At 37.1% G+C, this 11744-nt stretch overlaps 1 protein-coding gene across 1 annotated transcript; it reads right to left on the reverse strand.

Moving 5' to 3' along the window:
- Positions 1–256: 256 nt before the first annotated feature.
- On the reverse strand, positions 257–3233 carry LOC122145015 (solute carrier organic anion transporter family member 1C1-like). Its single transcript, XM_042756255.1, has 3 exons — positions 3017–3233; positions 1530–1648; positions 257–692 (listed from the first exon to the last, which is right to left on the reverse strand). The coding sequence occupies exons 1-3, from the start codon at positions 3064–3066 to the stop codon at positions 514–516; spliced, it is 348 nt and encodes a 115-aa protein (XP_042612189.1). The 5' UTR covers positions 3067–3233; the 3' UTR covers positions 257–513.
- Between the last annotated feature and the right edge of the window lie 8511 nt (positions 3234–11744).

Here is an 11744-nt window from a genome sequence, read left to right on the forward strand (position 1 = left end):
AATGTGTTTTTTTTGTTATGTTATGACTCTTTTTTTGTTAAATCCTGATCCTTACCTAATTGGAGCATGGTAGGGAGGTGGGTGCCTTTCTTTTATCATTCGTTTTCTCCTGGTTATGATAATTAGGGAGGGAAGATTTTGTACTTTTGTTTAGTTTCTTTTAATTCTAGGTTAGTATCTCTATAATGAGTTAGCTTTGTTTTGTTATTTGTTTTGGTTCTTCCCCCTCCTGAAGCTTATGTTGCTCCTTATCTACTTTTGTTTAATAAATTCACTTTTTCACTTTAAAGAGTGTTTTTGGTGTTTTGAAGCCTTGGGAGTGAGAGCGGGGACTCCAGGGAGTCTGTTGATCGGCTCCCTGATTATTGTTATGAATGGGTTTTGAAATCCTCTTTGACTAGAGATTTGACCTCATTCGTAACACCGTGAAAGGGCAAAACTGTCTGGGACTTTCACTGAATTTGTGCTAACCGATGAAGCAGCAAATGCATATCTGTCCTATATTCACTCTAATCATAAATGCATGAACAAACTCGTAGATGTACCGATGTAGAAGGCTGCATTCTCCTCCAGAGCGTAATCATCGATGTATGAGATTCCCAAAGGTTGCACTGGGGTCTCGCCGATTCCTCGCAAGATATTCCCAAGGAAAACATAGATCCACATGGACAACATGGACTCATGTTCGCAACCTGAGAAAGAGGGGAGAGAGGGTGAGAAGGGTTGCAAATGAGAGGCATTTCCAGAAATCAACACATTACATATATAGCAAATAAAATGAGACGGGACAAACAGGCGATGACAGATTACTGCACAGCCATGCATCTTAAAAAAAGGCCTAATATTAGTTAATTTGATGATGCTGAATTAAAAATTGTCAATAAAAACTTAATTTTTTTGCAAAATAAGATTGATGATTTTTTTCTAATTATATAAATGTATCAGCTTTAGTGCACTTGTGGAAATAACAAAAGCAGTCAAATGACAAAAGTTTCGAGTGGAGTGGAAAAAGATGTTCAAATACTTCATTTAATGTCAATGAACTTTACAAACTAAGCTTTTTTTTTTTTTCACAAAATCTGGCATTTTCCTTCACTGTTTGGATGTAGTAAAACACCCACTTCTTGTTCGCATTTTCTTGCGTCACTAATTCTAACCTTGAAATCAAGATTAGGCATAAAATAATGTCCTACATATGAAAATCATCTGAGAATTAAACAAAGAGTGGTAATCTGGCTCAGATGAAGACTGGAATCATGTCTTTGTGGCAGTTTTTCTGGTAATTAAAGGATAATTTAAAAGGAAAAATACAACAAAACGCATATATTTTGTGAGAAAGCGTGTCGTGCTCGAGCAAAACAGGCAGTATTTTGGGAATCAGCACAGAAACTTAGTACGAAATAAGTATTGGATTACATGCCTTAGCAAGACTATATTAAACCATATGAGACCGTACACAGCACCAGTGTATGTTAGTCAGGCTTTAAAACTAGTTTAAGATCTAACACAAGCCGTAGGTGGTTCTGTACCTGAGCTCGGCACTGAAGAAGCGCTGGGACCTGCGGCCAGAACGCTAGACCTCACTGGACATGGAGAGAGGTCACTGGTTGAGTTCACTGACGATCGAATCGATGTTTCAAACTTGTAGCTGCATAAAAAACATCAGCAGAAATCAGAAACCATGTCACATGACAACAAAAGTGATACAGATTGATGAAACAGACATATTTGAATCTGAATACAGTTTTTTATTTTGTCAACAATAATGAAGACGAGAAAGACGCATAATAAAAAATAATAAAAAGTTAATAAAAATAGAAAATCTTTTTGTTTATTTTGTCAACAATAACGAGGACAGAAAAACATCATAATGAAAATTAACTAATAAAACACTTAGTTAATAAAAATATGTATTTTTTTATTTTCTGCAAGAATAATGAAGACAGAAAAGGTGCATCATGATAATTACAAAATAGGTGACAATACAAATACAAATTGTTTTTATATTGTCAACAATAATGAAGACAATTATATAAATATATATATTATTTTGTCAACAATGAGGACAGAAAAGATTCATCAAAATGATAATTATATTAAAAAAGAGTTAATATATATTTTTTATTTTGTCAATAATAAAGATGAACAATATGTATGATAATGATAATTAAATATAAAAAGTTAAAAATATTTGTTTTATTTTGTCAATAATTAAAATAGAAAGGATGCGTCATAATGATAATTAAATAATTAAAAAAAGAGTTATAATATAAATACAAAATCTAAAATAATTATAATTAATGTAATACCGTTAACAAAAATATGACAAGAAAAAAATAATCCAGTCATAGTATTTTGGGTATTACCCTGCTCGAGGAGACAAAGCTGAACTCTTAAAAACTAAACTAATTCGTAAAGATGAATAAGCTGTATATTACAATCTATATATGCACACACAGTGAATAAAATGCACAGGTGAACCTCAAATCAATCACACTCTAGTCAGACTGAACAGTTCACATTGTGAACATGCTGTTGCTGTAAAAACAGGATGCAATATAGAATGCATCATTTCTATAAATAATGCGCTTCAAAAACGTGGCCTAGATACTAAACATTAACATTAAAATACAGCATGTCAATCCATCACGGAAATTTCACTCGAGTCACTTTACATACATCCAAGCTGAGCCGCATGTAAAACTGAAAACCTGGCACACTTTCAAGGTTGAGATTGCATGTCGGTGTACAAGGATGAAGTCAAATTTGAATGAGCAGAGCGAGGTCATGCAAAATTCTGTTTATTCTGTATATGTATATCAAATAAAAATGTTTCCTTGATACAGCAGCTTTACGATGGAGAAAACACATCTGATAAAGAAACGGCACACAGAGTCTGAACACAAACACATACTAAATACAACTCGATGGCATTCGTGGGCAGGGGAATAAACTGGATACATGTTGACATGCTGACATCACACACATTTTAACTTCCGGATGAAACATGGCTTACCGTCCGATTATAAAATGGGGCAAGGCAATCAGAAAAGTCCCAAGTGACATCAACAGGCAGCCGATGGCGATGATCTTCGGTCGGTGAAGTTTGGCACCAAAGTAACTCACGAAGGCGATCACTAACAAGTTACCTAGAAGAAGAGAATGGGCAAAACTGTTCAGACAAACATTTTATGATGTGGAAATTGGGATTGAGATGAATAGGCTAATAAATTTAAATTAAATCCAAACAATAATGCCTGAACTAAAGTAAGCAACTAATCTTAAAGGTGACCGTTCACCCAAAAATTAAAATTTGCTGAAAATGTACTCGCCCTCAGGCCATCCAAGATGTAGATGATTTTGTTTCTTCATCAGAACAGATTAAGATAAATGTAGCATTGCATCACTTGCTCACCAATGGATGCTCTGCAAGTGAATGGGTGCCGTCAGAATGACAGTCCAAACAGCTGATAAAACATCACAATAATCCACAGCACTCCAGTCCATCAGTTAATGTCTTGTGAAGCCGAAAGCTAAGTGTTTGTAAAAAAACAAATCCATCAATGCTTTTAGCGTCAAACCATTGCTTCCTCCATGATATTGCTTTTTGCAGTGAAAAAGACATCTGGTCTGAATCAGGAGAGAAACCTGCATAGATCAAGCACCGTTTCAAGCCAAAACAATTCTAAACAAATATGTTGCTGGATTTTGATGTGAGAGGACAACAGGAGGTGGACTTTGTCACTGGAGGAAGTGTTATTATGAATTATGGACTTGTATTTTGTCCAGAATTGACGGTTTGATGTTTAAAAAACTTGATGTTTTTTTTTTTTTTTTTTTTTTTTAACGCACAGCTATTCTCTTCTCAAGACATTAACTGGTGGACTGAAGTGGTGTGGATTATTGTGATGTTTTTATCAGCTGTTTGGACTCTCATTCTGACGGCACCCATTCACTGCAGAGATCCATTGCTGAGCAAGTGATGCAATGCTACATTTCTCAACATCTGATGAAGAAACAAACTCATCTAGTGAATCATCAAGTGAATTCTCAGCAAATTTTCATTTTTGCATGAACTATCCCTTTATAGTAAACAAGTGTAAAATAAAAGCAATTCTGAATTAATCTTATTTTCTACTGTCCATCGAGCAATAAAAACCCATGAGTGCACGTATCCGCTACACAAACTCTCTGAACATGACGCTTCCCAACTGATTTCTACATGATTGACCTCTCTGTCTGCGAGGAACATTTATCGGCTGATTTATTTGGTTTCTGAGCTTCACGGCTCCATGAACAGAGGTCTTTGTGAGGACGATTATAGCACAGCTCTGTACCCAGTGTGGCTTTCAGGAAATTTCATGGCTTTAGTGGGAACAGGAATTCTCAGACGTTTACACCACGGCTAAGTTTGAAAGGAGGTCAGCCTAACCAAAAAGAAACAACTCACCCAAACATTTATAAAACACACAATAACACACAGCAGCCTTTGTTCGGCGGGTTTTCCGGGCACTTGTTGATAACGGGGACGTAAGACAGCGAGACAGTGATGCTAACTCCGACACATGATCTCTGCGAGGCTGCACGCCGTTTCCCATTGCCATGGCAACGCTCCTATGGAAACACTGGTTGCTAGGGCCACGTGAGCGGCTGCTGCAGCAGTGTGAGCAGGGTTTAGCCTCGCTTCAATTACTCAAGATTATGATTTTACATGCACAAAGATGAATAAAGAGCTGAGTCTCTTTTGAAGCTCATCGGAATAAAACTTTGATTACAACAATCTTTTAATGGTGGTTCTGTGGCATACTTTTTTATTTTAGTACTGGCATCCCTGCACACCTGCAAAGGTCCAAATATTAAGTGATTAAGATTTTGGGATAATCATTATAAATTAATAATAATATAATATGTTAATAATAATAATAATAATAATAATAATAATAATAATAATAATAATAAATATAGCTGCAAGCAGCAATTACGGGGCCAAGCACTACATGAGCAAGCTTCAGACGAATGGCAGGAATGAGTAATTAAAACCGTTTTAAGATTATTTTAGGCAAAATGGCTTGAAAACAGTAAAGACAACAACTAGTAATAGGATTTATTGGCTTATCACGTTTGACCAATAGGTGGCGCTGTTGTCAAATTAGTGTGGAATGGTCAGTGTGAAGTGACTATTGCACATACAAAGTTTGGTGTCATTATGTCAAAGCTTTGAAGAGATATAGCCTTAGAGTCATTTTGACACAGTGCTTAAAGTTTATAACGGCGCTGTACGAAAACGGTTTTGTCTTTTGACACGAAATCCACAACTTTTTGTCAGCACAGTCTGAAGATCATCTGATTCGATTTTGATGAAAATCGGACCAACGGTTGATGAGGAGTGCAAAAAAGTATGTTTTCAACATAAATCAAAATGGCCGACAGAAAGTTTGGCTTATTATGACATAATTGATATGTATGTTGTCGGCATGACCCAAGGAATATTTTGAGACCAGTTTCATTACAATAGGTCAATGAAATCAAAAGTTATGAAATTTTCAAAAATGGTAATAATTAAGAATTAATGAATGTTTATTACTCCAGACCAATAGGTGGCGCTGTTACCAAATTGATGTGACGTGATCAATTTGTGGTGACAATGGCACATGCAAAGTTTGGTGTAAATATGTCAAATCTGTGCAGAGATACAGCCTCAGATACATTTTGGCATCCTTCCAGCAAATTCGTTGGTGCGCTAAACAAAAACCGTTTCGTATATCGACACGAAATCCATAACTTTTTGCCAGCATCATCTGAAGATGATCTGAGTCACATTTGGTGAAAATTGGACTAACGGTCTAGGAGGAGTTTGACAAATTAGGTTTTCAACATGAATCAAAATGGCGGACAGGAAGTTTGGCCATTTTGTCGTAATTGGTATCGATGTTCTCGGCATGATCCAAGGAATATAGGGAGCTCAGTTTCATTCCAATAGTCCAATGTATTCAAACGTTATTAGCATATATGTTAAATTTCTTTATAACTTTTGACCACAAGGTGGCGCTGTGCCCAAAGTTTTTGAGTACCATCAGGGCACGGTGTCGAACATTTTTGTAATTAGTGTTTTAATGATACGCTAATGGGTTTGTGAAATACAGCAACTTAGATAATAATTCAAAATGGCCGACGCCCAAAATGGCTGACATGGGAAAACTGGGTATTATTTGATTCAACATGATGCACCAAATCTGAAGAGACCAGTTTTGTGATTTTTGGCCAAACCATTCAAAAGTTCTGTGCAAAAATATGCATTTTTCGTATCTCCTGACCACTAGGGGGCACTGCGCCAAAACACTGTAGTTAGCCTCAGGCTATGCTTGTTACAACATACTCCAAGTTTGGTCTCAATACGCTAAACCGTTACGGAGATATAGCCTCATAAGTATTTTTGCGTGCTTTTTCTTGAATGCATTTGCGTGTTATTCCAGAACGTTTTGAATAATCAACTTGAATTCCATAACTTTTTGCCAGCATGGTCTTAAGATGATCTGAGCTCATTTTGGTGAGAGTCGGACTAACCGTCTAGGAAGAGATAGAAAAAGTAATTTTTTCGAATATATAAAAATAGAAAAAAAACTAAACCTTGCGATTTTTGAATTTTGGGGTTCAATCGACTTGGCATGAGCCAAGGATTCAGAGAAAAATATAATGTTCCTTCTGTACCTTATGGTTCAGACGTTATTAGCAGACATTTTTTGAAAGTTTGGACAAATGGTGGCGCTAGAGAGCTGGAGTTAGAGACTTTAAATTTGCGATGGTTAATGTTGACACTGTCCTCTATGAGTGTGCCAAATTTCACAACTTTCCCGCAGTCGGTTCTATGGGCTGCCATAGACTTGCGGCGGAAGAGGAAGAATAATAATAATAAATATAGCTGCAAGCAGCAATTACGGGGCCAAGCACTACAGGAGCAAGCTTCAGACAAACGGCAGGAATGAGTGATTAAAACCGTTTTTAGATTATTTTAGGCAAAATGGCTTGAAAACAATAAAGACAACAACTAGTAATAGGATTTATTGGCTTATCACGTTTGACCAATAGGTGGCGCTGTTGTCAAATTAGTGTGGAATGGTCAGTGTGAAGTGACTATTGCACATGCAAAGTTTGGTGTCAGTATGTCAAAGGTTTGAAGAGATATAGCCTTAGAGTCATTTTGACACAGTGCTCAAAGTTTATAACGGCGCTGTACGAAAACTTTTTCTCAGCACAGTCTGAAGATCATCTGATTCGATTTTGGTGAAAATCGGACCAACGGTTGATGAGGAGTGCAAAAAAGTATGTTTTCAAAATAAATCAAAATGGCCGACAGAAAGTTTGGCTTATTATGACATAATTGATATGTATGTTGTCGGCATGACCCAAGGAATATTTTTTGAGACCAGTATCATTACAATAGGTCAATGAAATCAAAAGTTATGAAATTTTCAAAAATGCTAATAATTACGAATTAATGAATGTTTATTACTCCAGACCAATAGGTGGCGCTGTTACCAAAATGATGTGACGTGATCAATTTGTGGTGACAATGGCACAGGCAAAGTTTGGTGTAAATATGTCAAATCTGTGCAGAGATACAGCCTCAGATACATTTTGGCATCCTTCCAGCAAATTCGTTGGTGCGCTAAACGAAAACCGTTTCGTATATCGACACGAAATCCATAACTTTTTGCTAGCTTCGTCTGAAGATGATCTGAGTCACATTTGGTGAAAATTGGACTAACGGTCTAGGAGGAGTTTGAAAAATTAGGTTTTCAACATGAATCAAAATGGCGGACAGGAAGTTTGGCCAATTTTGTCGTAATTGGTATCGATGTTCTCGGCATGTTCCAAAGAATTTAGGGAGACCAGTTTCATTCCAATAGTCCAATGTATTCAAACGTTATTAGCATATATGTTAAATTTCTTTATAACTTTTGACCACAAGGTGGCGCTGTGCCCAAAGTTTTTGAGTACCATCAGGGCACGGTGTCGAACATTTTTGTAATTAGTGTCGTAACGATACGCTAATGGGTTTGTGAAATACAGCAACATACATAGATAATAATTCAAAATGGCCGACGCCCAAAATGGCTGACATGGGAAAACTGGGTATCATTTGATTCAACATGATGCACCAAATCTGAAGAGACCAGTTTTGTGATTTTTGGCCAAACAATTCAGAAGTTCTGTGCAAAAATATGCATTTTTCGTATCTCCTGACCACTAGGGGGCACTGCAGCGAAACACTGCAGGTAGCCTCAGGCTATGCTTGTTACAACATACACCAAGTTTGGTCTCAATACGCTAAAACCGTTGCGGAGATATAGCCTCATAACTATTTTTGCGTGTTTTTTTTCTTGAATTCGTTTTCGTGTTATTCCAGAACTTTTTGAATAATCAACTTGAATTCCATAACTTTTTGTCAGCATGGTCTTAAGATGATCTGAGCTCATTTTGGTGAGAGTCGGACTAACCGTCTAGGAAGAGATAGAAAAAGTACTTTTTTCAAATATCAAAAAATATAAAAAAAAACTAAACCTTGCGATTTTTGAATTTTGGGGTTCAATCGACTTGGCATGAGCCAAGGATTCAGAGAAAAATATAATGTTCCTTCTGTACCTTATGGTTCAAACGTTATTAGCAGACATTTTTTGAAAGTTTGGACAAATGGTGGCGCTAGAGAGCTGGAGTTAGAGACTTTAAATTTGCGATGGTTAATGTTGACACTGTCCTCTATGAGTGTGCCAAATTTCACAACTTTCGCGCAGTCGGTTCTATGGGCTGCCATAGACTTGCGGCGGAAGCGGAAGAATTTGCATAAATTAAGTAGTGTAGTGTGATGATATTGAGTTGTAATTAATTGGGGAGGCTAAATGGGGAGCTAAGCATGGCATGGAGCATCAGACCAAATGCAAGAAATTTTAAAGATTTTTTAGGATGATTGTAATTGAAATGGTGGAAAATCATAAATACAAGCACTTGTATTATGATTAAATGGCTTATCACTTTTGGCCAACAGGTGGCGCTGTAATCGAAATCATTTTGGTGTGTTCTGTGTGAGGTGACAATGGCACACACAAAGTTTGGTGTCAGTATGCCAAAGCATTGCAGAGATACAGGCTGAAGTGTCATTTTGGCATCATGCCTGAAATTCGTCGCTGTGGTATGCGAAAACGGTTTTGTCTATCGATACAAAATCCATAAAATTTTGTCAGCACAGTCTGAAGATCATCTGATTCAATTTTGGTGAAAATCGGACCAACGGTTGATGAGGAGTTCAAAAAAGTAGGTTTTCAACATAAATCAAAATGGCGGACAGGAAGTTCAGCGTACTCTGGCATATTTGGTATCTATGTTGTTGGCATAAGCCAAGGAATATTTTGAGACCAGTTTCATTGCAATAGGCTAATGCAATAAAAAGTTATTAGCATTTTTATAAATGTAATTATTGATGGTTAATGAATGATTTATTACTCTTGACCAATAGGTTGCGCTGTTACCAAATTGATGTGGCTTGGTCAGTGTGAGGTGACAATGGCACATACAAAGTTTGGTGCAAATATGTCAAAGCTTTGCCGAGATACAGCCTCAGATGTATTTTGGCATCTTACGAACAAATTCGTTGATGCGCTAAACGAAAACCGTTTCGTATATCAACACGAAATCCATAACTTTTTGTCAGATTGGTCTGAAGATGATCCGAACCAAATTTGGTGAAAATCGGACTAACGGTCTAGGAGGAGTTCGAAAAAGTAGGTTTTCAACTTTAATCAAAATGGCGGACAGGAAGTATGGCCAATTTTGGAATAATTGGTATCGATGTTCTCGGCATGACCCAAAGACTATAGAGAGACATGACTTTTATTGCAATAGTCTAATTTTTTCAAAAGTTATTAGCATTTTTAAGATATTTCATTATAACTTTTGACCACAAGGTGGCGCTGCCATCAAACTTTTTCAGTATCAAGAGGGCATGGAGCCAAACATTTTTGTAATTATTTTCGTAGCGATACGATAATGCGTTCAAAAAATACAGCATTTTGAAACATAATTCAAAATGGCCGACACCTAAAATGGCCGGACACGGGAAAATTGGATATCATTCGACTTGACATGACCCACCGAATCTAATGAGACCAGTTTTGTGATTTTTGGCAAAACCATTCAGAAGTTATAAGCAAAAATATGCATTTTTCATATCTCCTGACCACTAGGTGGCGCTGCGTCGAAACACTGCAGGAAGTCTCAGGTCATGCTTGTTATAATACACACCAAGTTTGGTCTCAATACGCCAAACCGTTGCGGAGTTATAGCCTCACAAGCATTTTTGCGTGCTTTTCGTAGAATTTGTTCGCGTGGTATTCGAGAACTTTTGGGCGAATCAACTTGAATTCCATAACTTTTTGCCAGCATGGTCTGAAGATGATCTGAGCCAATTTTCGTGAAAATCGGACTAAGCGTCTAGGACAAGTTCGAAAAAGTAGGTTTTTCGAACAATTAAAAATAGCGAAAAAACTACACCTTGATTTTTGAATTTCGGGTTTCATTCGACTTGGCCTGAGCCAAGGATTCAGAGGAAAAAATAATTTTCATTTTGTGGCTTACGGTTCAAAAGTTATTAGCATAAAAATATTGAAATTTTGGACAAGTGGTGGCGCTAGAGAGTAGGAGTTAGAGACTTCAAATTTGCTATAGTTAATGCTGGGACTGTCCTCTATCAGTGTGCCAAATTATACAACTTTCCCGCAATCGGTTCTATGGGCTGCCATAGACTTGCGGCATAGACGGAAGAAGCGGAAGAAGAAGAAGAAGAAGAATAATAACGCCAAATAATAGGTGCCTACGCACCTTAGCTGCAAGCAGCAATTACGGGGCCAAGCACTCCAGCGGCAAATTGAGGAGCTAAGCATGGCATGGAGCATCACACCAAATGCAACAATGAGCAATTACAGCAATTTTAGGATGATTGTAATTGAAATGGTGGAAAAATCATAAATACAAGCACTAGTATTATGATTAAATGGCTTATCACTTTTGACCAACAGGTGGCGCTGTAATCAAAATCATTTTGGTGTGTTCTGTGTGAGGTGACAATGGCACACACAAAGTTTGGTGTCAGTATGCCAAAGCATTGCAGAGATACAGGCTGAAGTGTCATTTTGGCATCATGCCTGAAATTCTTCGCTGTGGTATGCGAAAACGGTTTTGTCTATCGATACAAAATCCATAACATTTTGTCAGCACAGTCTGAAGATCATCTGATTCAATTTTGGTTAAAATCGGACCAACGGTTGATGAGGAGTTCGAAAAAGTAGGTTTTCAACATAAATCAAAATGGCGGACAGGAAGTTCAGCGTACTCTGGCATATTTGGTATCTATGTTGTCGGCATAAGCCAAGGAATATTTTGAGACCAGTTTCATTGCAATAGGCTAATGCAATAAAAAGTTATTAGCATTTTTATAAATGTAATTATTAATGGTTAATGAATGGTTTGTTACTCTTGACCAATAGGTGGCGCTGTTACCAAATTGATGTGGCATGGTCCGTCTGAGGTGACAATGGCACATACAAAGTTTGGTGCAAATATGTCAAAGCTTTGCCGAGATACAGCCTCAGATGTATTTTGGCATCTTACGAACAAATTCGTTGATGCGCTAAACGAAAACTGTTTCGTATATTAACACGAAATCCATATCTTTTTGTCAGCTTGGACTGAAG

Source organism: Cyprinus carpio, unplaced genomic scaffold (genome assembly GCF_018340385.1).
Source record: "Cyprinus carpio isolate SPL01 unplaced genomic scaffold, ASM1834038v1 S000006823, whole genome shotgun sequence".
NCBI classification, from domain to species: Eukaryota; Metazoa; Chordata; class Actinopteri; order Cypriniformes; family Cyprinidae; genus Cyprinus; species Cyprinus carpio.